At 35.9% G+C, this 27,796-nt stretch overlaps 1 protein-coding gene across 1 annotated transcript in view; it reads left to right on the forward strand.

Moving 5' to 3' along the window:
* Positions 1-27,796, forward strand: part of BCAS3 (BCAS3 microtubule associated cell migration factor) — a 532,737-nt gene that overhangs the window by 20,372 nt on the left and 484,569 nt on the right. Inside the window, exons 6-7 of the mRNA XM_072407233.1 lie at positions 12,896-12,977; positions 23,414-23,486. Of these exons, the coding sequence (XP_072263334.1) occupies positions 12,896-12,977; positions 23,414-23,486 (155 nt within the window). The remainder of the gene's footprint in view (positions 1-12,895; positions 12,978-23,413; positions 23,487-27,796) is intronic.

Raw genomic sequence — 27,796 nt, forward strand, 5'->3', positions numbered from 1 at the left:
ATTATAAATGTAGCCTTAAGTGAACCATTATTTACATTTATTATCCCACCAAATAATGGAATTCATTAGATTCATCAGATTCATCAGCAATGCTATTTTTTTAAATAAATATAATTTTTTTAATTTAAAAAAAAGGTGTTTTCAAACAATAACAAATCATCTCTGTGTGCACATACCCATGAAAGGTGGGGATATTTAAACATGAATACTATACAGATACACAAAAATGTGCATTTGCATTTGGGGGGGGGGATATTGTCCAGACATGACAAGTAAGGACCACATTGGCCCTTACCATCTGAGCTTCCTAGGGGTTATATCGGACCCATATGGTATCTGTATTCTGGGGAGCAGGTAAATTGGGACCAATAGAATGACGTGTTAAAAAAATTCTACTTATCCCTCATAAAGAGGAGGTAAGGTCTTCCCTATTTTCATTTTTTTTAACCCATTGATACCACAAGCTCATCGGGGAGGTTCTTGTTTCTGCAAGAAGGCAGCGATGCAGGAGTTGGCTGCTACCATCAGGTGTCTGAACACAGAGGCCCTGATTTATTAAAGTTCTCCAAGGCTGGAGAGAATACTTTCATCAGTGAAGCTAAGTGATCCAGCAAACCTGGAAAGGTTTCCTCAAAGTCATTTGCTATTTTTTAGCTCCATGGAATGGATCTGGTGCAGGATTGAAAACATTTGCTAACAAATAGCTAACGACTTTTAGGAAATCCATTCCAGGTTTGCTGAATTACAGAGTTTTACTGATGAAAGTGTATTCTCTCCAGCCTTGGAGAACTTTAACTTAGATTTAATCTGGATTTATTGTTTATTGAAGATACCTGCTTCAATTCAGGTAGCATCAGCAGCAATGCATCACTGCAAGCGTTTTGGGGATAGATCCAGGTGATTTTCTCTGTTTAATTATGTATTTAAAAAACATAACTGATGTCGTTATAGGGACATATTTTTTTTTTTTTACGATCATTGTTTTTTTTTAAATTTAAAGTCTATTTTTCACACAAAAGAGATTCACAGTGATTTAAAAAAAACCTGTAAATCCTTGGTGAAAGCTTTGTAGATCTTGTGTGAAAACATTTAGAATTGAACCACTTAGTGGTAAAGGATAAGAAACGTAAGCTGGTTGACTTGATTAATGCAAATCAAGCAAGAACAGTAAGAGATAGGAAAGCTAGGCAGTAAGGTGAGGTAAAGTGGTAAAGGTAACAGATAGGCTCACTAAGTTCACTCTGAAAGCTTTTACCAGTTAACTAGTGACAGTTTATAATCCAGAGACTGCTTGAACATGAGCCAAGGGGCCCATTTAGAGTCGGGGAGAGGAAATGTACCTCACTTACTGTAGGAAATCTCTTCATGCATCATGAAGTTTTTAACATCTGCAACCCAAGTACTGATAAGCTTGGCAGCTGGCCATTTCCACAATTGGGGAATGAATACCACAGCCACACTTAGGTGGATGGAAATATGTATTTTGATCCAAACAAGCTAGAACAGTACAACAGTAGTAATGTGTGTGCAGCGATTTCAACACTGCCTCCTTTAACAGTAGATATTTCCATAGATCCACTTTCATTAGGGGTTTATTGATCATTCATCATCAATAGGTGGCCATATGCATATACATACATATATACAAATAGGTACAGATAAAAATTATAAACAAATTATTCCTGCTTCTGTATTACATAGTAACCTTCACTCCTTCATTGATAACAGAATATAACATCATAGTTTTTAAATAGCAGGGCAGGGGAGCAGCCAGGCAGGATATCCAGTCAGGATATGATAGGGGGGGGGGGGGTCAAGGGAAACCAAGAAAGGCTAACATACTGTAACCTATAACAATGATATTATAAATGGACGGAATTAATATGTCACCACTGCCCTCAAAAATGTAAAATAGAACAATAATTTTTCTTACTGCTGATTGCTTCTCAAACCAGTTTCCTATTCTTAAGAATGCCAACTTGTCTTTAGTGTGCATCACACTTATCAAGAAAAAAAAGTGTGAGCAAGTAAAAAAATGTACCTGTTGTGTAGTTAAATTACCACTTGTGTTTTTTTCATTAAGATAAAATATAATATGAGGATTGATAAGACTTTTGCAGCCCTGTAAGCAATGCTTATACTAATTCTAACTCTTGCACCTTGCTCCTTGCCAAGCACTATTTACAGGTGTTGACGACCACTAATGTAGAGATGTGCCCACCCCTGATGTTTCCTTACTGTCCCTTTGAGTCTAAATCCCTTTTTCTGGATCCACTTTGAATTCCTTATAGGTCCCTGCCACTGGAAAGCAAATAGAAGTTTCCGTGTAACTAAGAAAATGAAGCAATCTACTCATTGTAAACCGAGGAAAAGACTTTGGTTTGGAGGTGCAGCTCTAGTAGACTAGCTTTGAGCTTTAAACGAGAAAATTTAAACTAGTTTAATGACATTGGTATTTAGGTGTATTCTTGCACACCTAACTAAAGTCTTAAAAAGTAAACTTTAGTTTGGCTTCAACTGGTTAGAAATAGAAAAATAAATATCTCTGTGGCTGGAAACCTTTAAAAGTTGTTTACGGTTTTAATAGCTATGGTGACTTATTTAAAGAGCCTACTATTATACGCTTTTTAATGTCAAGCCTTTTAGGTTGTGTTATGTATATATTTGCATGCACTGGTAAGCACATTCCTGTAATGTATACATATTCCAAATGTTAAAATATGTGTATAATTACACTCTGGATGACCTGATAACCCATACCTTTTTTATATTGACAGTATCACAACAGAGGCAGTTAGAGGATTTCCAGTCATTTATTTCAGAGGCCCTGTGTTGTGTGAGAGTTCTGAAATCTAAATGTACACCTCTATTTCTGTTATTTGTGCAGCAGTTAATGAAATAATGCACTAATCTGAGCCCTGCTGGAATGCCTGAGTGATTATGAAGTGTTTATGACAGCTGTTAAGCTAACACCGTCTGTAATGGTGTTACATTGATTCTCAAACACCTTCACCGTCTGCCTCCAAAAGCGTGTGTCTCTGCATCGTCTGAGTGGTTTTACATTAAGATCCCTTTGGAACAAGATCTTTGACTAGAGAGTGTTACTTATAAATGAGAGATACCATTATGTGTGGTTCAAAGGACTAAGATAGTGTTTGGGCTGGTGAAAAGCGTGGGGGGGGAGTGATGGGGTTACTGACTTTCAGAAGTGTAATTGTTTAACTATTCCTAGCGCCAGAGACGTAACTCTGCATTTTTCTTGTAGTTGTTACCAGTTAGCAGGTTGTGAAGTGCAGAGCTTTTTAGATTTGAAAAAAATCAAATGGATGCGTTAAATTCTATTGATTATTTGTATTATTTAAATCATTTTATCTGAGGTGTAAAAGACACATGTTGTTAATAGATGTGTTTTATTTGTTACTCTGATAAATGTTGCCTGAATTAAACTTCCTCAGTATTTGAAAGAAAGCCAGAAATATCATGTGATTGCTGCCAGTGTATGGGGTTATATATTCCTTTTGCAAAATCAAGCACCAGTATGCTCATGTATGTGCTGAAAGTATCATAAATTAATATATATGCAAATAGTGACTTTTTTGTAAATCTTAAACCTACCACTTTTTCCTTTTCCCATATCCTACAAAGGAGCTTTTACAACAATGCACTGTTGGGTATAGAAGAGTGTGGTTAATAGTACCTGCCTAGAATATTTGTACAGGTTGACAATCGAAAATCTGCCCATCAATAATCCGGATCCTTCAGTTTCCTGGTATGTATTTTGGATCGAATTTACAATACAGGGACTGCATTACACTGTTTGGCCACTAATGTTTTTATGGCACTCTTCTGCAGAAATAGCTGTTAGGTCTTGCTTGCTAAACTAAATACATGTTGAGACGTTCCTGCACCCTGGAACTGTGCCAGATGTCCGCGGTGCTGCGAGAGGTAGGCTGGCCTGTGTGTGGAGGTAACTATAAAAAAAAATGGAATTTTCAAAAATCCCTACAGGTATCATTAGCACTTCATTTAGTAAAAAACAGATTTATCCTATATTTACTGCTTATATATGTCAGTACTAGTGTGTGTGTATATATATATATATATATATATATATATATATATATATATATATATGTGTGTGTGTGCATTGTAATAAAAGAAAACATCAAGATAGAAAGAGGGCGCTGCCATTGCTGACTTGATGGAACAGGTATTTAGGCCAGATGTTTTGGCATAGCTGGTAAAGTATTGGGTCATAGTTTGTTCCAGGTCAGTAAATCATTACTTTAATTGCAACAAGCCAATGTAGGCTGCTAAGTGATAGGTTATCTTCAGGAGCAGAAACTCTAGTGGTATTTAAGTGAAGCTCTTCATACAATATCGCTGTATCCTTTTATATAGCTTCACTTTTTGTCTACTACTGCCAAACATTGGACACACTACACATGTTTCAATCAAATCAGAATAATCATGTCCAAATGTGTGTAAGTAAATACAAAAACAGAAGCTTCATACAAAAAAAAATAATGAAAGCATTATAGTCATAGCAAAGAAGATTCAGACAAGGCTGACAAAGTGAGTTCCTGTTTCCCAAACATTTTTGGGTCTATTCTGACATCTTTATCAAAAAGACCTGAGACCATTATATTTAAGCATCCATTGTACCATTATTATACATAGTATATTAGTATATAGTATACAACCTATTTCAGTTTGTTTGGTGTGCAGTAAACATTTGTTTATTTTACATAAATACATAAATACTTCCTGATTTTTTCCCATTTTCATTGTTTTGTATCCCACAGAAGGAAATATCACAATTATTTGTTATGTCTCTTATAAGCCTCCTAACAACGAGACTCCAAATCCACTTCATCCCTAAAATATTGGGGAGACTAAATCATACAATTATCATGATATTGGAAGGTGGTAACATATAGAGATGTTGGTCCCTAAATTATAAAATAAGCCAGGTGTAAGACCACCTTCCAGCACCCACCTAAAACTGAAATTCTTTATAGTAATACAATCCTAACCAATAAACACTGAACATTTGATTGAACATTTTCTCCTTTCATTTTTTTAATATGCCATATATTAGGAATTAGAGTAGAAATTGTTCATTGTATGCTGCAAAACACTTCTTCATATGATATTAAAGTTAGTTTGATTTGCTAAGCTGAATTATGACATTGTTTTTGCTGTAGTCGTTTTCTTTCATTACACATTTTCACATGGACTTTATGAACTACTTGCTTTATGGAAATTTTCATGCTCAATAAAAAAATTATGCTGGAAGTTTACAATTTGCCTTGGAATACAAAAATGCACGTATCATGGGATATGGTGAAAAAAAAATTAGATTTCCTTAAAATGCAGTGACTATCCTTTTATTTTTATAAATATTAATATTATGTAACGTCACAGGCCATCCTATTCAGTATACCTTGCAAGTACCTAATTGGACTTCCTTTTTGCATTAGAACTTCTTCATGGCATTGATGACATATGATGTCCTGGACCACATTCATCAGGGTTTCTTGTTCATTTATCCATAATCTCACTCAGTTGCTGTAGATTTGTTGACTGCACATCTCTGGTGTCACCACATACCAAAGGTGCTCTGTTTGATTGAGATCTGGTGATTGTGGAGACCATTTGAGTACCATGAACTTATTAAGTTCAAGAAACCAGTTTGAGCTTTAAAACATTATCCTACACATTATCCTGCTAGAAGTAGCAATCATAGGGATGGACATGGTCATCATGAATTCTAAGGTAGGCTGTGGTATTTAAACAATACTTACTTGGTACCAAGGAGCCAATAATGTGCAAAGAAAATATCCCCCACACTGTTACACCAACACCAGCCCGAACTCCTATTACATGACAGAATGGATCTATGCTTTCATGTTGTTGATGCCAAATTCTGACCCCGCTATCTAAATGTCACAGCAGAAATCAAGATATGTTAGACCAAGCCTCTGGTGTCTGTTCTTAGCTGTTCTTAGTATTTGAGTTAAGCTACGTACACACGGCAGATTTTTATTGCCCGATAATCGGCATCGGCCAATTATCGGGCGAAAATCTTCCGTGTGTACAGTCGGTGTCGTCCGGACGACCGACCTGCCGGATCCACGGACGATGGACGACAGCCGATCGTAATGAAAGGGAAGGGGAGAGCGCGCAGCAGGGTGCCGCTCCGTCGCTCTCCCCCCTCCCCTCTCCATAGAGCATGAACGGTGCTGTATGTACAGCATCGTTCATGCATCTTGCAGCACCTTGTCGTTGGAAAGGATCGTGAAAGATCCTTTCCAACGACAAAAATTGCAAGTGTGTACGCAGCTTAACTGTCTCCTTTCTTTCAGTTCACACAATGCCATGACAATGTAATATATAGCAGTGGTAATTAGTCTAGATAAAATATAAATTTGTGTTGTGAGGAATGTAATGCAACAATGATGCATCCATGTCTATAGTGTTTCTTTAGTGTGTCTATAGTGTCTTCTGTTAATGAGCGTGTCCAAGAAAGGAAAGACAAGACTGTATATAGACAGTAGGCAGAACAATACATCTGGGGGATGTACATTTTTAAATAGCACAAGAACATGAAAATCACAATTTTTTTAAGAGTATTGACTTTTTGTTGTGAGTGATACAGCTTTAGGGTTTACAAGAAATGTTGATAGAAAGAAATGGAGTAGTTAAGATGCATAGTTATAGAGTGAACAGTAGGTGGGTATATGAAGAGGGAGTGGGACAGGATTTTTAGAGGTGGGGTAAAGTGGTAATATGGGAGGTTGTAAAGTAAGGGTTTATATTAGGGACCAAAGGAATAATGAAAATTACCGAAACCTAAAGGTTATCTCCTTTACAGCCAACTGTGTTCTTGCTTTTACGTTCCGACATGCACACAGAGAATAAGTTTGTTCCTCTGTAAAATAAACATTTTTTTTTTGTTTTTTTAAATAATAAAATACTCTTATCCTTAACTACATATATTTGCAATTTTGTATAAAACACCTTGGGAAACGAAGCAGTAAGGACAAAGTTAATCACTCAGTAAGACATTTTACAAATGCTTCCTGAATGAGGGAAGCATCTTTTTGGCATCACCTACTTATCAACCAAGAAACCCAAGTGAACTGCAGGAGCCGTCGGCCTCGTAAATCTTTATGGAAGAATATAAGCCAGAAAGTGTTTATGCTTTGGCTTGCCAAAATGTCACACAGAGAACTGACAGACAGTGGAAACATTTTTATTTCTGTTTTTAACTCACTGCTCTGCCACATAATTGTAGCAGCATTTTAAAGGTACATCATCAGTTGATGAATATGCCTGCTAATTTTCATTTGTTAAAAAAAGGTGACATTGTTTATTTATATTTTTTTAACCAGAATAAGAGTTTATATATTGATGATTTAAAGTTAAATAAAGGGCACCATTCATGGAAAAGATGGGACATGAATATAATTTACAGTTAAATCTAATGTTTTTCTTGTTTTTATAGTTTTCAAATTTAATTTGTTTTTGCTAATTGGTAGACAATGTAGAATACACAAATTATTGCCATTATTGTAAATGAACTTGTAAACATGGTATATTATGGGCAGATTATAAAGAGAAAGAGTTTCTTTTTCTAAAAGTATATCAATATTTAACTGAGTTAGTCAGGTATTTTGAAGTAAATACAGTACTTGGTAATCATGAATGACATATCATTAGAGAAGACTTCTACCATATTTTAGTTAGTCATTACCTTGCTGTTATTTCTGTTATAGTTCTGTTTAGGAGTTCCATTTATTTTGTAGTTTACATGGTGTGTTTGCAAGGATGCTTAAATACGTTTTGGTAAAAGACTGCAATACTTACCTATTACAAATATATTGTAGAACAATTTTTTTAAATGTGGTCAATACTGAAGGGAGCCTCTAGTAGTTGTACATACAGGAAGGCTGTTTGAGCCCTTCCATTACAGTGGATGTACCTCTTCTGGCAAGACTTGCCGAGTAGCATCTTTTGCTAGAAGGGGCAGGAATTTAATGATGATTGAAAGGGATATCCGGACCTCATTAGCAGTTGGGCTTTGAATTCATGGGTTGAAAAGATACACAATAGATTTGAAAACTATTTGTTACACTTAAACTTGTTACATGTACTTACTTGATTCATAAATGCCTGCTCTCTACCTTAGACACTAAGGTTATGTATTGAGTATGTGCTAGAAAGAAACTCTTCGTTAGGCAATAGCTATTCTTTAAAATTTTCAAGTATTTCAAGTAAATATTTTGACACATTTTTTTTTTACTCCAGATTTTACAGAATGTAATAGAGAAACTGACAGGTTGCTAGGGATGACATGAATGTTAAAAACAAATTGCTCATAAATCCTGCAAGTTTTCATATGCGGCTAGTTCCTAAATTGTTTTTTTTAATTTTAGAACTCTTTAAAAAAAGTTCAAGTTACCTACATTGATGGCATCACTGCATTAAAATTGAAATACATGTTTTACATGTTTAATTGTCACGCATGTTTCACAACAGTAGAACCATTCATATTCATCATCAGTAATTATAAAATATATACCGTATTTTTCGGACCATAAGACGCACTTTTTTTCCTCCTAAAGTGGGGGGAAAATCAGGGTGCGTCTTATGGTCCGAATGCAGAGGTACAGGGGCATATTTTTTTACTTACCTGTGTCCCCGCGCTGGATCTCAGGGGAAATCAAATGAATTTTTTTTTCTTGTTTTCCCGTGTGGAAAACCTGGTGCGTCCTATAGTCCGGAGCGTCTAATGGTCCGAAAAATACGGTATATATATATATATATATATATATATATATATATATATATATATAATATACACACACACATATTTTTTTTTCTTACTATTACACACTATTGTTATATATGTAAATTCTATGTTACATGTTGACATGTTGATATATACTATTTTTATATCATTAAAACATGTAGTGTGCAAGTTTACCTGCTCACTCATGCTTGCCTTTGTACATAGCTTCAGCACTGGCAGATGGAGTTATTGTTTCATGCGTGGGAGGAATAATTTTATTAGGAAGCATGCTAGTGCTTAGGCTAAATCTGGGTTGACAAATATTTTCAGACTGTGATGATGAAATGTTCATTATCTGTAAAGTATAATGACTACAGAGCAAATCAAGATTAAATAAAGGCAAAGCTTTGGGTATTTACACATCGTAGTCTTTCAATAATTGTCTATTAGCATTGATAGCTCTGGAATAGGTGACCAGAGGTCATTCCAGAAAACACTACTTCATGAGCTTGTAATATAAAAGTATTTGAATATTCAAAAGTTAATGAAGTTGCTGTTCTTATATATTGCATGTTTGTAAATTTTATGTTTGTGTCAGAACAATTGTGACAAGTGGGTAAATGTCATCAGAACCTTTACCAATGACTATCACTTAACTGTGCTACACATAGAGGCATTGTTCCAAAACATAAAAGTGAAGTTTGATCAGATGTCATGTTTGGGCACCATTTTTAGAGCAGATACATTTAATGCTAGTCAGGTAAATTCACCACTTGTAGGATTAGGTTTGAAAGTTAAGTAATGGTTGCGATAAACAAGATTTCAACAGAATTTTGGCATTATTCATACTAAAATAACAGCATTATAAATCTCACCACCTTTCATCATTCTTACCACACTTTTAATTAACACAGCCTTTGATAATTGCTGTGATTTTCTCCATATTTGTAAGAAGGTGGTCATTCTGAGTGGATTGGCTAGCATGCTTCAGAACGATGTCCAATAAAAAGACCCATTTATCACCCTGCTTCAGTATTTGGATAGGTTGTCTCACATTCTTATACAGGTAGTCCCTGGGTTTCATACGAGATTGGGAATGTAGGTTTGTTCTTAAGCTGAATTTGTTTAGAATTCGGAACACATACATTATTTTAATAAATGCAATTAGGACAGATGTTTTTCTCAACATAATATTAGGCAGCATGGTGTTAGTTACTGTATAAAATCCTCCCTGTGAGTTGATCACAAAGCAAAAAAAAAAAAAAAAACTTTATGGAGCCTAGACATTCATTAACTTCTGAAGCAAGTTTTAATATGCAAAAAGAAACTGCAGAGATTGGTATGGTCATTAAAGAGTTATAAGGTATTGCTCAGCTGTGTTTAGCAAAAGATTTCTTCCACAAGCCATACAAACCGCCCCTCCTATCCTATCACCTATCAACCTTTCCTGCGCACCAATGAGCAGAGAAGCCCAGTTTGTATCTAGGAGTCGTCTGTATTTCGGATGTCCTTAACTCGGGGACTACCTGTATAATGCAGACGTCATAGATGACTTAATGACTACAATATACCCAGGACCTAAAGCAGCCAAACCTCCCCAAATAAATATTTAATTATTCATTTTTACTCCTACACTTTACAGTAAGCATGATATTTGTCTCCTAAATTTCTCCCTTTTGTTTTTGTGCAACATGTCTGCTCTTTACAGTGGGAAAATGTGCTTGTGCTTTTCCTGCCAGATCTCCCCTGAAGGGTTAATTGATACAGTCTGTTTTAACCTGTAAATGGATGCAGTTTGACTGCAACTGTTGCAAAAGTAAGCTAGAGATAATGAAACTAAATTTTGGGGATCTTGGAAACCTCTTTTATTTTAGCATTTGGCAGACCGTAATTGGGATGAGTTTGCTAGGCCAGCCAGTCCAGGACAAATTAGCAGACATTTTAATTCATTGCCACCAGATTATTTTCCTCACAGTTTAATGATTTGGTCATTTTTTTCAAATACCTTTCCAGACTCTGGGACATTCATACCCATTCCTTGGAGAGTCTTAAGAGCTCTTTCAATCTTAAAATGATGTCACCATATACATTAATAGCAACTGAGTACCAAAACCTAGCAGCATATGCAGCCTGTTTGTGGCCACTTTCTGTGTACATGAACAACGATGGCAGATTTTCTCAACATTGGTCTTCTTGTGAGCACAACAGTGGGCCATGCCTACTTAACGTGTTGAAGTAACTACTCGTAGTCTCGATCAGAAGCCCATATATCAGTGTGACAATGTAAAATTGTAAGACATGAACAAAGTGTTGTCATCCAATTTCACAAAGTTCTTAAAAAAGTACAAATTTCAAATTTAAAAATAATATAATAATTATGAGAAATGTATTTTAAATCATATTACCATGGTAAAAATGAAATTAGATTTTATTATGATTTTATAGAGTGCATGTCAGGAACCCTGCAGTTCCCTAGTTTGCCTGCTGGTTGCCTGTGGAAGCACTTGCAAGGCATGTCTAACCACAGTGCCACCAGCAGGCAACTTTGGGAGTTGCAGGGTTCATGACAGTGCAGTTTTTCAAGCAATGCATCCATATATAATTTAAATCAGCGGTCCCAACCTTTTGGACCTTATGGACCTTATGGACCACTAAACTCATTATTGAAATACCGGGGACCGCATGCACGGGGAGCAGTGTGCTACTCAAAGGGGATGAAACTTCCCCCAGAGTAAGGTGGTGATGCCAGAACCCACCTACTTTCCCATCGCAGGCTCAGACCTGCTTGCAAACATCGTGTTGAGAGGGGGGTTCTTAATGAATGAATGTGCTTGGAGATAAAATCAGTAGGGATGGGGAGAAGAAATGTAGAATGTGGGAGTAATAATTATGGAAGAGGTAGTATGATGGACAAAGTATTGATGAAGGGGGTGTGGAATTGAGGAATGAATGAAAGAGATAGAGAGAAGGAAAAATAATAATAAATGAGAAGAAAAAGAAGAGGCAAGTGAATGAATGGGTAAGCAGAATGTAGGTGAGTGTGCCAGGGAAGGAGATAGTGTGAGGGTATTTGCATGAGTATGTGTAATGGTAATGGAAAGGGTAATTTCTTTTTGTGGACCACCAAAATTTTCTTGCAGACCACTGGTTGGCGACTGCTGTTTTAAATCATTGATAATTAGAGGGCAGGGTTGTTTGCCTTTTTATGTGTAAACGTGAAAAAATCATCTAAATGAAAAAAGAAAAATCCTCCTATCTATGGATATGAAATTATATTGTTATTCTTTGTGGAAGGTAAATGCAGATGACCTGTTTTATTTAAAATAAGAAAATATTACCAAAGAACAGATCCTGTTTGCCTACTTTATTTAACTGTCTGCACATTATTGTAGAAATGTTTTCTTTACTGTAAGAAAAATTGACAAATGTGTAAACCTGCAGTTCTTATACTTGCTGTCAATTTTTATGTTACTTTTAGGCTCATCTTGATCTTTCTTGTATAGGTTTTTCTAAAAAGGAAAAAAAAGTTTTAGAGAGCCTTTATGTTTTACAGAAATTGCTCTCCTTGTTCCCTGCATTGCTTATTACACTGATTGATTACAAATGCATTTTGGAAAACAGTCACCACCACTTGATTTTCTTGCATAATGTAGGTAAAGTGTTTTTGTACTAAAAACAAGGCCCAAAAAGCAAGACACCTTTACTACCCAGAATTGTCCCTCTATATCTATATACCCTTTGGTCAGTAACATAACATTTTTGGAGTGTTTCCTATTCTGCCCCAAATTTGGTGATGGGTGACCCTCAGTGTTGCAGAGAACAGCACTGAAGTTCTGACATTAGTGCTGCTCTCTGCAGCATTGGACAGGGACCCCCTTGAAGTGGATTAGGTGCCTCTGGTCTTCATTCAACCCGTAAGAGCATATGCCACTGTGTTTTCTGAAACCAAGAAGTTTTTAATTCAGTACATGACCATGTTCCACAAAATCATTTAGAATGTTAGTGTTAGGTTACAAACTTGTTAGAAAAAATTCTATATACTTTGGTTAATGTTTAAGGGGAAAAAAAATATTAAAATGTTTTTTATGTTCTATGCAGGTCAGCGGTGAAGCGCAAGAATTGTTTTCAGCAAGGCATGGTCCCGTACGATCTGCACGAATATTACCATCTCCACAGATTTGTATGTTTCACATTTCTATTCCCACTCTTTGACTGTTTTCTTGACTTACATGTTATATGTTCACAGGTTGTTTTTCGTATCCAACTACATTTGCTGCCCTGTTGGTGAAGTATAATGTCAGTTGAATATTGGGCTCTTTTATCTGATTACTAATCTAAAGCAAAATATGAAATTGGCAGATACAGTTCCGATACTATTGCATCAACTAAAATAATGTAAACTTCAGCTAAAAGAAAAAAAAAAAGCTAGTTCCACCTATTTCCTAAATGTAATGCCCTTAAAATCACCTGGGAAAACAGTATAGCTTTAGGGTAAGGTTAACCTATGAAGACATTTACAACACATTCATCTGTAATGTTATCCAACATTTTCTTTTAAGTAGCAGGTACATTATGCACTGTATAACAAATATACAGCCTAGCATATGTAACTGCACATTTGCTGCTATACATCTCCAGTTTATACACAATAAAGTGGCAGGTGTGTTTTAAAAATTTTTACATATCGTTGACAATTTGGCAAATCTTTACAGGCAAGGTATGTTACTCTGCAATCCCATGATTTATCTACAGATGTTGATAGATTGTTAATTGGTATTGGAGGCTCTTTGGAAACCCAAGCTGCTCATGATTTTTGCATTTTGTAATTTTGTAGTGTTTCAGCCTGCTATTGTTTTGTTGACTTGACAAAGGTCGGCCTTTTGGGGTTCTGAAATCAGTTCTGAAACCTGATAAGGTTTTCATACATGTTTCCTCAACTTGTTTTAAAACTGTCCTTTTACCATGTTGTCAGAGAAAGCAGAAACAGTGATACTGACAACTTGACTACCTCTTATTTAAACATCCGCAATCAATAGCATTTAAAGATATTTAAAGACAACATCTAGTTCCCTGAAGCTGCGAAATGAAGTATGTTAAAATGTTTAATAATACGTAAATCTACCATTCTATTGTAATTTACCACATCTCTATTGACATTCTGCTATTGATAATATTAAATATTGACGTATAAATGTACAATTGTACAGTAGTTTTAATGACATTTGATGAAAGTGTAGTAATTGGTCCTGGGGATTGTACATATAAAAGGTCTTATAACAACGAAATTCAAAGATACAATTTAATCTAACTTTATGCCACTATTCTGTGATTTTGCAGACTAATTAAACCAATCAAAAATAACTTTCAGCATTTTGATTCAGAACTACAGAGAATTGATTTCTCCCAGATCATTGTCATGCAATGCACTCTTGTAGGCTAAATTTACATCTGTTACAATCTGTTTTGCAGCGTGCATAAACGTAAACCAGTCATATAGTAAATAAAAAGATTTTTACTTCTAGTGTATAATAATGCAACATGCATAAATACTGTATTTTAATGCAACAAAATGTATGGGTTCTGCTGCTTGAAAACAGAGAAATAAAAATTGTCCATTCAACCATGTTACGAAACAGCTTAAAAATGTGCAATATCCCAGGCAAAGAACAGCCCCTAAAGAGGAATTTAATCCCACTATATTCACCTTTCCCCAGTCTGTCGCAGGGAACTGCCATCTTCTGTATTCTTTTAAGCCTCCTTTGCCATCTTCAGTCATCTTTATTGGCCAGGATGACATAACTTCGGCACAGTCATGTGGAAGTTCTTTTAGTCCTGGCAAGTGCAGAGGAAGCCAGGATTGCAAAGTATCCTGGCAACCAAAGCTGAGCTGTGCATACATCGCCTGTTACTTTCTACAACAATGATGTCACGCTTGTAGAGGGGGAGCCTCTAGGGGGTGCTATGGCTTGAACAAAAGTGGTGTGAGCCCTAGGAAGGGCTAAGGTGCACAATCTAAGCAGCAGCCTGGCCTTCTCCAGAGCCTCTAGTGTTGAGGATGTTGCATTGAAGGCTTCTGCCAGGTTGCGGTCCTTGGGCACACCAGGTGGGCAGAGCAGAGTGTTATACCGAATAACCAGGCAAGAAGATAGTCAACAAAGGCAGGGGTTGAGGCAGGCAACAAGCAGGAGAGGGTCAGGAAAAAGCCAAGGGTCAAGAACCAGAAAATAGACACCACAAACACAGGGGACCACAGGAGACACAGGAAGAGATTATAACACGGATAACACAGGAAGAGCACAAGGGAATAGACAGGGAAACAACAGACTGGACACTAAAGGTTAGCTCAGGGGCTGAACTGGGAAACACTCAATTAACAGGGAAATGCTCAGCAGAGCTGAGGGCCCGGCACGTGTTTTTTCGCCCCTTAAATGAAAAAAAGGTAACAAAATTAGTCAGTTCACCTCTATAGAGATCTTGTTTGGAGTTTCTGTTCGTTATTAGCAGATGAATGAGACATCCTGCTAGAATCTGGCCCAAGATATTTTACTAGTAATGAATACTACGATAAAGTACTTATTAGTTTAGGCATGGTGTACACAAGGAAGATGTATTCTTGTAACCAACATAAAATAATTCCATCACCCTTTCATTCTTCCAGACCATGAAATGATCAGTATGATTAATGTCCTGAGGGTCACACAGATACAGTAATACATTTTGGACTGTTTGACATTGGCTGTAAGCATTTTAGAAGTTATCACATTTTATGACTAGTCATCTTTTCAAAACAGAACAAAATATCTGAACACACCCATAACAAAACATCTTTTACCTATGAGAATAGGAAAATACTAAAAGGTTTTTGATCACAATATTTGTGATTGCCATTATTAGTTGACTAAATGATTTTTGTTGTTTCCTGTTGTTATTATTTTCAGAAATTCTACCTATTTCTAAAAGCTCTCTGATTATTCTGCATTTTCTTGCTTGAACCGATCTACCTTACAATCTATTAAATGCTTTGCTCCCTTGGCTGCACTCTGATTTGGCTGGTTCATTTATTGTGCCTATTCCTATGAAAGTGTTTTAGATCCCAGTTTAATATCTAGACAAAACATTTTTTGCTGGACTAAGGATCTACTGCTTAGCAGATGGTGATAAAAGTTAGGAACACATTACTCCTTTTGACGGCGATCTTCTGTGTAATTAGAGCTCTTGATTATGTCTTTTGTTCCAGAAGCCATTAAAAAAATTAGACATGTAAGGGTAGGTGCAGTAATACATTTTTGGCTTAACGCATTCGGTGAACAGCGAGACAATTAAATACTTCTAGTAGTACAGACCGCTACCTTATTCCAGGTTTTTCTAGTCTGAACTATTCATTCACCTGAAGGTTATGTTAAAAAGTTGAATTGTTAGCTACTAGCAGGTAAAATAAACTATTTCTATAGAAGTAGACTTAACTTTTATCTTTTATTACATTTCTTCAAATTCCAAATATTTTAATATATTTGTTTAGGTGTCTGACATTTAGGGCCCACTTTTTTACCTGTTTTTTTGCAATGCACACTTATGTATGCTCCGCAAAATGCTAAAACTGCTGTAGTTACAAGGCAAATAAATATATTGTCAATTTGTAATAGCATTGCCAATCTTGGTTCCAGAAACATAATTGTTTTGTCATTATGAACAGAACATGAAGGAACTGGTGCTCTTACTATATATTAGCACAGTTTCTAATCCTAGCATTTTAATGTGTCAAAAAACCATTTTAAAAGTGTCCATAGAGATTGCGACTTTGACCAGTACAAATCCTCATAAAAAAGAGGAGATCAGAGATGTTTATCAAACGTCCCGGGATGCGTGATGTGTGAAGTATGTATCCCTGCAGGCTCTGCGCTCCCATTGCTGTGGCAATCAAAACTGCAATGGGGAGGGGCTTTAATCCCCCTTCACCAAAAAGATAGTAATTGTTTTACTATATACAACTGGGTTGTCTACCCTTTTATGTAAGGTAACAATTTTATTTTAGGTCCGTTTTAAGTGGTTTGTCTGTGTTTGTTTCTTTAGGGGCGTTTTCAGCGTTAGAGACACATCATATGAGAGTTCACATTTTTTGATACTTTGGAGTAGATAGGTTGCATGTTAGGCTTCAGTTGTGGGAATTACCTTGGAGTATGTTAGTGTTGATAGGTGGTTAGGCAAATGAACGGGGTTTACAGCCCTGCTTAAAAGGAGGCTATTCCCCCAGTGGAGTGTTGCAGCAAGTGTTGAAGAACCTTGCTGCTCCTGATTTGTTTTGCACTCCAATGCTATTTTTGTCTGCTACTCCAATAGGAGAGGTACTGACGTCATGCTTTCTCTTTATTGACCCAGTCCCCTGAAGTGAAACCTTAATTTACTGTACAGTGTTCACAACTCCTAAGGAGGAGTTCAACCCATGCTGGCATTGAATACAGTCCACATATTTCACATGGAGTACACCAGAAATGTCATCACCTGCCTCCCAGTCCATATTCCATTCTCACCAAAGTTTTTGTTTTACAGTTACACTGGTCTCTCACTGGGCAGGTGTACTTTCTCATCTGGTGAGTGGTCCCTACACCCAGGGGTGTTCAAGGACCTGTGCAAAAAGTGGACTTCCTGCCATACAGATTCAACAATAATTAAGACATGTAAATGCTCTGGTGGTTCTGTGGACTAAGTACCTTCTCTCTTTTGAAGCTTCTTTTTCTCAGCTGTTCCTCAAGAACAACATGAAGGGCATTCTAGTGATGCTGACCTGGCAGATGCATTATGGGCTGTATCTGGTCGTCAAGATCCTAGCCTTTGCTTATTACTTTGAACCTTATTTATGATGCAGCATAAACTATATTTGTTTTTCTTCTAATATCTAAATATTGTAAGTATTATTACATATTACATAGAAAGTGCTTTATATTTTATCAAGAAAAAATAATCATTAGATAACAGCAACATTTTATTATTTTTATGTTTTGCAAAATAAATCCATATAATCTAAAAATAATGATAACACAGAAACATTATACCGTGCTATTTTGAAATTGCTTTTTGGAATTAGGACATGTTATGTTTAAGGTCAGCATTTGAAACAAATGTGGATAATTTTGATATGGCTGTAACAGTCTGAATTTGACCTCTCAATTCAACCTACTCTGCAAATGAATAAAGCTTTGAAAAGTCCAGAAAGGCATTTGACTAATATCTGGAATCGGATAAAAGAGAGCACTGTAATAGGACTCAGCAGCTATCTAACGCACCAGCTTAATGATTCTGAACAAAATAAAATGAATTGTAATGGAGCTGATGATTACCATCGAGCAAGGCTCACACACTGTTTTACTGTGAAACCGTAAAAGAAGGATTGTTTAGTGTTGGAATCTGCTTCAAACGAATTGGCACAGTCTTAAAAAAGATGTCCTTACGTGATAAAGAATTCATTCCCAGGTGTGAAGCGAAAAGTTCACAGCTTCAGCTACATACACTTCTAAGCGGCACATTTTAATAGGCCCCAGCTTTCACTTCTCAGTAAATAAAGGTCTACAATCATTAGATAAGCTGTCTGCATTATGTCTGTACACGGTGTTGCAGACAGCTATTACAGTGCAAAGTAAAGGCAGCCTTTTATAATATCTATTCAAAGGGAGTGAGGCTGGATGTGTCACTGGACAGATATTTTTCAGTTCTGTCCATGTCAGGAAATCTTATATTATTCCTGTTTAGTTAGATCTGTAATAATTTGTGAAGCTATTCTGCATAGTGGTAGTATGATTAATAGCATTTGGAACAGTTTAAGCATGTTTATTTGAGTTGTTGTGAATAATGATTTTAGTAAACTCCTTTGCTATTTGTAAAGTAGGTTTGTAATATTGGAAAAGTGATTTTGGTCATTAGGCAGAATAATGCCTATAAATAAATATTTTAGTATTTTACCTTTATGTTAGGGAGAGAGTGATGGTTTTATTAGGAATAAAGGAAAATAAAAATGTAGAAAAAGGTTTGGATATCACAATCTTTAAAGCAGAACTAAACCTAGGCCGACTCACCTGTCTGAATTCCAGCAACGGACACCACCATCCTGCTTCTCTCCTTCCTCTTCTGGACGATTTTCAGCCATTTTGGCTGGCCATGCTGGGTTGATGTAAGTCCTGCGTGAGTTCAATCATCTCGGCACATGCATGTGCAGCTCAGCCTTTTGCCTGAAACCCGGAGTGATCAGGCAGGCAAGGATGAATGGACATCACCTGTTCTTTTCTGCAATAGTGAACTGCCTGATTATGCAAACTTAAGGTGGAACTTTAGTTCTGCTTAAAATCTGTCCTTGAGAACAGCCACATTCTTTATTTGTACCCACTTTTAGCATTATCATGGCAGCAGGGCTAGCTGCATATTCATCAAGCAAGAGTATGTAGTACAATTATATATATTCTAATTTATATAACTCTTCTAGCTTTACTCCATATATCTTAAACTGGACTTTAAAGCTCTGGCACAAGTGTACTGGTCCTAATTTTCTTTTTTTGCAACTATTGTGTTGGAATATTTTGTACAAAATTTAAAGGAAAAAACAAAATGCTATGGTCATCTTCACACCTCTGGATTGGGGTAACAGGTGTGTTTAGGCAATCCACAGTAACACAATGGGCCTGATTTATTAAAGCTTTACAAGAATAGAGAAGGTACACTATCCTGGGAGAAACTTTTTGATCCAGCAAACCTTGAATGGATCTGGCCTAAGATTGAAAACATTTCCCAACAGCAAAGTGGTCCAAAATTCCATTATAGAGTTATAAATGACTCGTGATTGATCGTTACAGCTTTGTGTTCTTTCAGTGACAAAAAAAACCCCCCAAAAACATATGACAAAGCATTTGTAATTTTAACACTTTTCTGGGAGAAGTGGTGTGTTTTATGACATAAATGCAAGGGTGTCAATATTTTTGGCCATGGCTGTATGTATACACGTTTTGTGGTATTTTGTGCAGTCTATGATACTGCATCTAACTTTAAGACCTTTAATATTCAGCCACTGCTTAGAGCACTACCAGTCTTGTGTATTGTACTTATGCTGGGTATGGCCTGGATACCTAATAAATGTTCTTCGCAATAAAAATATGGTTTAAAATAAAAATGTTTCCATAACTGAAAGGGCTATAAGAATTTGGCACTGATACACTTTCAAATAAAACTTTATTATAAACTGAAATGGTTATGGTAACATTTGCTTTATATTTTGATAGGTAATCAGAAGACAAAGAAACCAAGCATTTTAGTATTCATATTGTAAAATATCCAAGTTTTCAGTACACGCTTGTGCTGCTGTTAGTATAGCCAGTAAGGATGTTAGTATTGTATATGTGTTTTTTCTCTAAAGGTCATATTAGGGACACATTGCGTATACGTATAATATTATAATTCCTTTGTTTGAGGATTCCTGTCAGTTCATTTAATGTATACATTGTATACCCCCCTGCAAAACAATATTTATATTTTTATTACCTTGTGTAATATATACTTTTTTATATTTGATTTTTAATATAGGTACATTGTATACCTAATGCAAACAATCTGCAGCCTCTATATTAGTAGGTTTATACAGTCATGTGAAAAAGAAAGTAACCCTCTTTTTACTTATCAGAGCATATTAAAGAAAAGAAAAAAAATCTGTTTCTTAGCAGGTTGGAAAAATATTTAAATGGATTCCACTATGTCATTTTTTATTTACCAAAAATTACCTTTTTAAGACCTGTTAAGAACCAGTTGATTTTTTTCGTTTTATGTTCTGTAATGCAAAACTTAGAATTGAGAAAAGGTGTTTTTTTTCACCTGACTGTATGCATCCATTGCACATTGAATTGATCTCAAGAAACTAGTGAAATATGTAAATTTTTGTAAATGTTTTGTGCACATTCTCTAATTGGTATTATGATGGGTCTCATATTTAATCCCTCTCAAGTCTCCACTTTGTCCTGCAATTGCTTCGGCAATTGTGCTAAACCCCAAAAAATGTCTTCCAATCAGTCCACTTATTTTCACTTTGCTTGTTCAGAAATGAATGAGGTGGTGCAGTGATCAGTCCTTTATTTAATGGCTCCATTATTAGTTTGTCAGATTAAGTTTTCAGCTATTCAAAGTCATAATCAAGGCATTTAGCTGCCTCCTGCTGTGCTGTCACTTAACAGGCATTTATATTTGGGGGGAGACCTTTATGATGAAGATGATCATCTAGTGTATTTAGTTTGCCCAGGTTTAGTCTTTCTATACAGCTGTCATTTTTAGCTAATTTTTTCTGTTCAATCTACACATAATTTAGTCATTAGCACTTGTTTGTCGTATTACTTTAATGAAATAAATAAATGTTATTTCTCACCAGTGTGCTGTGTTGTTTTGTCTTGTACAAGAATACAGCATGCCCGGGAAAAATACTCTAAAGCCTTATAGGAAGCTTTTTTGAGTTTGAAGGTAAGAGGCATAGTTGCTATAGAGGGAGCTGTTGTATGCCGATCAGGAAATCTTTCAAAAGAAGAAACATTTTACTTCTGTGTGATCAGTAAATGTGTTGCAAAAAACGTTGTGGTAGCCACTGCATTGTATTATGAGCAGTAAACATTGACTTGCAAATAAATTACATTGAAGTCATTCAGACTGAAGCAGGTTATCTTTACTGTGATTAAAGTACTCCAAGTTGATTAAATGAAATTCTGCCTGGCGACTCGGAATTATTGGGCACATTTTTTTTAGATAGGTGAACCAGTGTCACCATTTTATTAAGTGAAAGGCTAGATAAGGGCAGGTGGTGCGTTTTTCATTACTTTAATTGTGTGATTTGTCTGGATTTTCAGCTTTTGATAAATGCTGTAGTGTTATATGACAGAATTAAAAGGATTTGGGAGTTTAAGAAAAGGACTTTGCAACAGGATTTCAACTCTTTGTATATTTGATGGATTTGGCTGGATTTTTGTTTTTGTTTTCAATCAGTAAGCTACATTAAACACAGAGTGTTGAGCAGGTGTGCATATCGCCAGCATATTCCACCAGCGCAGACACAAAAACAATTCCACATATCAAAAAAATAATCCATCACAACCTATGGATTATACTTTCACCGAAACACGCAAATGCAGTGGATACTGACTCCATTAATCAGAGCACATGCTTGCTGCACAGTGAGACAACAATTAACCTGATTCTTCTGAAATGTCCTTTAATAAATAAAATATATGTTATTCCAACAAAAAAGATACTATCTGTGAATTAGTCATGTGTTAGCTATAATGAAAAAAGGAAAATCCTCTCTTCAGTTTGCCATGTGTCCAAATTACAACTAGTCCATAAACTAACAAACTTGGTAAGGCTACATGCAAAATAAGCAGTATATAACTGAATAGCACCTTTGCTGTCTATAGTATTATTCATATCGGTGTTAATGGTTATGGTTACAATGTATTATTGCAACATTAGGGACCTGTGCACTAAAGCAATGCTTTTCACACACTAAAGACCCAATTCACTAATTCATATACTATAACTCACCCCTCATCTAAACTATTCCCCAACTACCAAAGCCTGTTGCCAGGATAATATTTGATTCTAACCTTCTTTTCAAGCCTCTCATCAACCCATTTGCTACCCTCTGCTACTAATCTAAAAAAAAAAATTCAACCCCTTGAAATAAAAAATATATCAAACCATGTTACTAAAATCCTTGTGCATGCCCTCACCAAATCCCATCTTGACTTCTGCAACATCTTTCCTTGTGGTCTACCAAGTATCATACAGGCACCTCCAATCCTTACTTCACTCTGCCACTTGTCTAATCCACCTCTCTGCCCACTCTTCAAATGCTATCCTTCCTTGGCAGCCCAAATGGCTCGATTGGCAACCAATTACTTACATGATCCTCTTCAAACTCGTAACCCTCATTTACAAGGCTTCACTGTTACCTGTCCCCTCCATAAATTTCTGCATTAATTTCAACAGTGATATTTCTAATTCTTCACCTTGGTCAACTCCTCTCACTCACACATTCTGGAACTTATATCAAAATTTTGTGTACCAAAAAATAAACGCAGGTGGATGCAAATACTATGCTTTGGTTTATTATAAAAAAAAGGACAAAAAAACAAGAAATAATTGTGGATTAAAAGTAAATATGAAGTGGCGAAAACCTACCTGAACCACTTTTGATATTGCACAGCTTGCCTGTAAGTTAAAAATACTGACCCAACATGTAGTGCCAGCAGAAGTATATGTAATTGTATATCACTTCATGTTTGCTTTATTTTTCTGAAATCTTTAATATTTCACTTTCCTGTACTATTATGATTCACTTTTTAGCAGTGAGCACTCTTGGCAATCTCTTTTATGCCAGTATAGAAAAAAACATAGTTCATTTATATTAATAATGGCGATAATCATTTGTATTGTTAATTTTTTTAAATCAATTTTGCGAACAAAAAATCTTTAAAACTGTAATTAAAGACTGGTGTATCCTGTGCAAAAGAAATTGTGCAAAAATAGTGGCTTATACAAAAAAAAATTCTCTTTCTACATGGTTATTTTTCCATTTGTTAACCCTTTGTTATTGGTTTTCAGGTGCTCAAAAATGTGACATTTTTGCAGAAAAGAGACCCCTACTCGGAATGTGCAAAAGTATAGGATCATGCAGGTAAGAACTTTTTCTTTATTACCATAAATGAAATGACCCTGTTACATTTACATATTGCCTATCCTACAGATGATTTTTTAATCAAAAACATTTTTCCATCAGTACAAGTGTATTCTGCACATTTCAGCATTTCCTTAACATTTACATTGAACTCCAAAAGCATTGCATTTCCACGGTCATGACTTCACTGCTGTGTACTTTTAAATCCTGGAAGAAATATAAATGCACCCAGATTTCATACCTTCCAACAGGACCTATTCAGTAGGTGCAACACAATGCTCTTCATAATCTCTCTTCCTTTCTGACTATGATCTGCAAAGCCTAATCAGTTAACTCCTGTGAAGTCTGTATATCACAAATCAAGACTACTACTACTGTCTCAAATCCAGCCAACTGCCCACGCTTGATGTCAAAAATGGAAACATATTTTTGCTGCCAAATATTAAAGATAAGTTGGAGACTTGGTAATAGCACTACTTGCTGTCTGTTGACAGCAATAAACTAAATACACAGGCATCTGTGAATCTTACAATACAGAGAGAGGGCTCATCATTTTGAAATTTATGAAGATTATGTTTCTAAGTGTGAAATAGAGAACACAACACTCCTAACTCGTGGTACGGAGGATATCTGGAAATTATAGTGCTAACCAGGTTCCTGGCTCAGACAGTACATGAAAGTTGTTTTCATAAGATGACTGTTCAGATGATGCAGAATTACCTACTTATCTTTGCGTGTATACCAGCCAACAAATAAACGTTTAGGCTGGACATATACTTTTACTACCTTCTTGAGACAGTTTGTGACTGGGAGCACCCATTTTTGCAGCCAGTGGGAAGAAAATAGGTAATAAATTCAGTCAGTCAGGGTAAAACCTTTACATTTTTCATAGGCCATGCTTCACTGTAATGTATACTAGTAAAAGAAGAATGCTAAGGTAGGTTAGTGTAAATGCTACTAAACAGGCTGGCTGCTAGCTATTGACGGTGACAATCTGAGGCAAGAGTTCCTTCAAAATATGTTGAGGGGAATGGAATGTATTGCAGAGTAAAGAGCCCTGTTACTAGCAGTTCAACAGCGACCAAATATACTCTGAGAGTACCTTTTTGAGAGTTCCACTGGCCTACTCCTGATTTTCTCTGTAGGAGTTTTACTTGTTATTGGTCCTACAAATTCAAATAAGCGTCTTTCTTGCCAATAGTGATGCTGTGTAGTAGGCCTTGACAATGACAGTGGAGTTGGTAACACATTTGTCATTGGTGCAGCACCACTATATGCATGCTTTATGCAAGGTATACAGGTAAAAAATCACTTGGCTCTCTTGTGTTTCACCTAATGACAGTGCTGGCACGTTGGTGTCACAGTCAAGAAAGCGAGTTAAGGCAGGGAGCGTTGTGACAGGGTAGTGAAAAGGTCATCTGCATGCAAACACTTGGGAGTAGCTATAAAAGAAGGGTATGTAAAGGTATATTGGCCCTAATATGTGTGTGTATATATTATATATACACACACACACATTATAGATATATACATTATTTACCCATCACTGATCTTTCTTTGTAAAAAAATTTTCTTTGTACAAACGTAAGTTTAGCTTGTGGAGGGGGCGAGTGAAGTAGGAGCCAGCCTCAGGAGAAACAGTTGTGATCAGTAGGGACAATGTATTTCTTCAATCATCTTTTACTTGAATATGGGATCCTCGGGCAAGTCCCTGGACCTCTCTATACACATATGAACATTCGCCTACTCTATAATAATATGTAAATGTCATGTCTGACAATGTAATGCCAGAAGGCTCCTTTCAGTTTCAGGTTTTCTCCTTTTTTAAGTTTGGAAAATTTATCACAGATAAGACCTGACATGACAAACCTATTAAGGCCAAGTCTGGCATTATACATACACATTTGGTAAATATTTCAATTCATAAATGGGATCTTAAAAACAAACCATTATTTAGAAAGATCTAGTGCATTTTTTTTTAGGTATTTCTACAGTAGGTATAGGTAAAACCATTCATTTTTTACATTTATAAAAGCAACTTTTTTGCTGGTTTCATGGTTCCATGGCACACATGAGCCTCAAAAAGAGGCCTAATAGTAAATCAAATGACAGCCTTTAATATGACTGTGTGGTATGAATGCCTAGTAACAGTGAGTGTTATTGGAATACATTAATGTGTTACAGATATGTAGGAAATAAGGTAAACTTTACATTTTGCCTGGTGAATGCTTGTCAGAATGTATATAATCCCAGGAGCAAATCTGATTAGATTAGAAGCACTGTTTATTTCTAGGTTGCCAACAAATGTTCCATTCTGGTTGTTTGCATCTAGGATTTGTCCTGAGTTTCTGCAACCAAGTAATCTGATGTATTTGTGTATATATGGCCTCAGTTTGTCCTGAATATTTAGATAAATGCGCTTCTCTATCGTCTCTCTGTGCCCTTAACCTTTTCCTTGGTTGTTATTTTATTTATGCTGCATGTTATGGAAATAGTAAAACAAATTAGGACTTGAAAAACAATGAGACGTGAAGAGAAAATGATTCATCGACTCGCTATTGAAATGTTATTGTGAAAAGTTTACTTTACTGGCTTAGGGTTCGTGATATTTTAGGGAAACTATGTCAAAACATTTTGATGTTACTTTATTTTTAATTTAATGTGAAATAACCAATAATATAATCTGTGTTACCAAAGTCAGCAATACAACATTTTCTGAATATTCGGTTCTCGTTATCAAGAATGACAGGTCTTCTGCTATCTGCAGCTATGATTTAGGTGTTTTATATTTTTTTTTTTACTGTCTAACTTCAGTTAGTATTGCTTTATGGGAGAACACCTCAAACATTGAAGGTTTTCTTACCTGTTAACTGGTTTAACATTTTTTTTTATACAATTGTGGGGTTCACATGATTTTTAAAGGTGGTTACATTTTCTGGCTTAGATAGATATTAATGCATGTTAGGGTGTGAACATCCTTTTTAGACTATGGCAGTGTTCTCCCCAGTCCATTTTAGCCGGGTGGACCACCCGCCACTTTTCAGTGACAACCTGGCTGTTTTTGGGTTGTTACTTAATAGTTTGGTCACAATACAGGGGCCGCCACCAACCTTCAATTTCTTCCCACCTATCTTAAAAAAAATTCTGTGATGAAAACTGTATGGTTTCTGCCAGATTTTGTTAAGACATTCTACTGCTGAGATTGTGATCCATGGCTTAATATATGATCATACACATCCATACACAGTTCAACATAGGAAATTAATTACAGAGTAGCTGAATTGATGTTTCTCTACAGCAGACTTCCTTGAACCGTTTTTAAGGGGCAGGGTTCTCTCCTCCTGTATCACTGTCTGTATTAGTCTGTCATTTGCAATCCTTATTAAATGTACAGCGCTGCGTAATATGTTGGCGCTATATAAATCCTGTTTAATAATAATAATAATAATAATAATAATAATAATAATATGGGGGAACTCTTAAAGAACTTTCAGGCCTTCAGGGAATCCCTTTTATAATTGCTATATCCACAGCTCACAGTATATTAACATGGTGGTCAGTGGGAAGAATGTCTCTTAAATTTCTGTCCAGTAGGAAAATCTCACTATTACAGATAGCCAGAAAATCATTGGTGTCAGTTATACTGACCTGAGAAGCACACATTTCTCATTGATCAAGGAACCCCTGGAAATATCTGGGGAATCCTGGCTGAGAAAAATTTTGTTACAGTATTAGGTATGTAAAATCATCTGTTGCTTAATCTGGGTGTCAGAAAAGCAACCGACCTGGGCTTTGTTGGCCTAGTGGTACCAGCAGCTACATTTTTAAACAATCAAGAGAAGTTACATGTTAAAGACATGTAATCTAAAAGATATACTAAGTATTTTAGAGGGGCTAAGAAATAGAAAAGGTTAACTATGCACTTGCAACATTTGAATGGCACATTAGTATTTTCTTTAGGAGCTATATTGGCTTGGATCAGTGTCCGTTAAACTGATAATATGTGTTCCCTTTTTACCATGAGAAGAATTATAATATTGTAATACAAAATGCACGCAGCATTGTTTGTTTTCAGGGTAGAGCTCTGTAAAAGTCTTCACAAAGCCTGCCATAGCAGAAAGGAAGGGGAATGAGACTCTCTTGGAACTATTCAGCCATGTGTGTAATTTGAACTTGAGCTATTGAGCTGTATAAACAGGCAAAAAAACAAAAAAAAAACAAAAAAAATTGCCTAGTGACAAAGAGCTGTGTTTCTGACTGGAAACAATTAAATGTCTCTAAAAACTGTTTTTAGTTTTGAACATCTTTTT

Source organism: Pyxicephalus adspersus, chromosome 1 (assembly GCF_032062135.1).
Source record: "Pyxicephalus adspersus chromosome 1, UCB_Pads_2.0, whole genome shotgun sequence".
NCBI classification, from domain to species: Eukaryota; Metazoa; Chordata; class Amphibia; order Anura; family Pyxicephalidae; genus Pyxicephalus; species Pyxicephalus adspersus.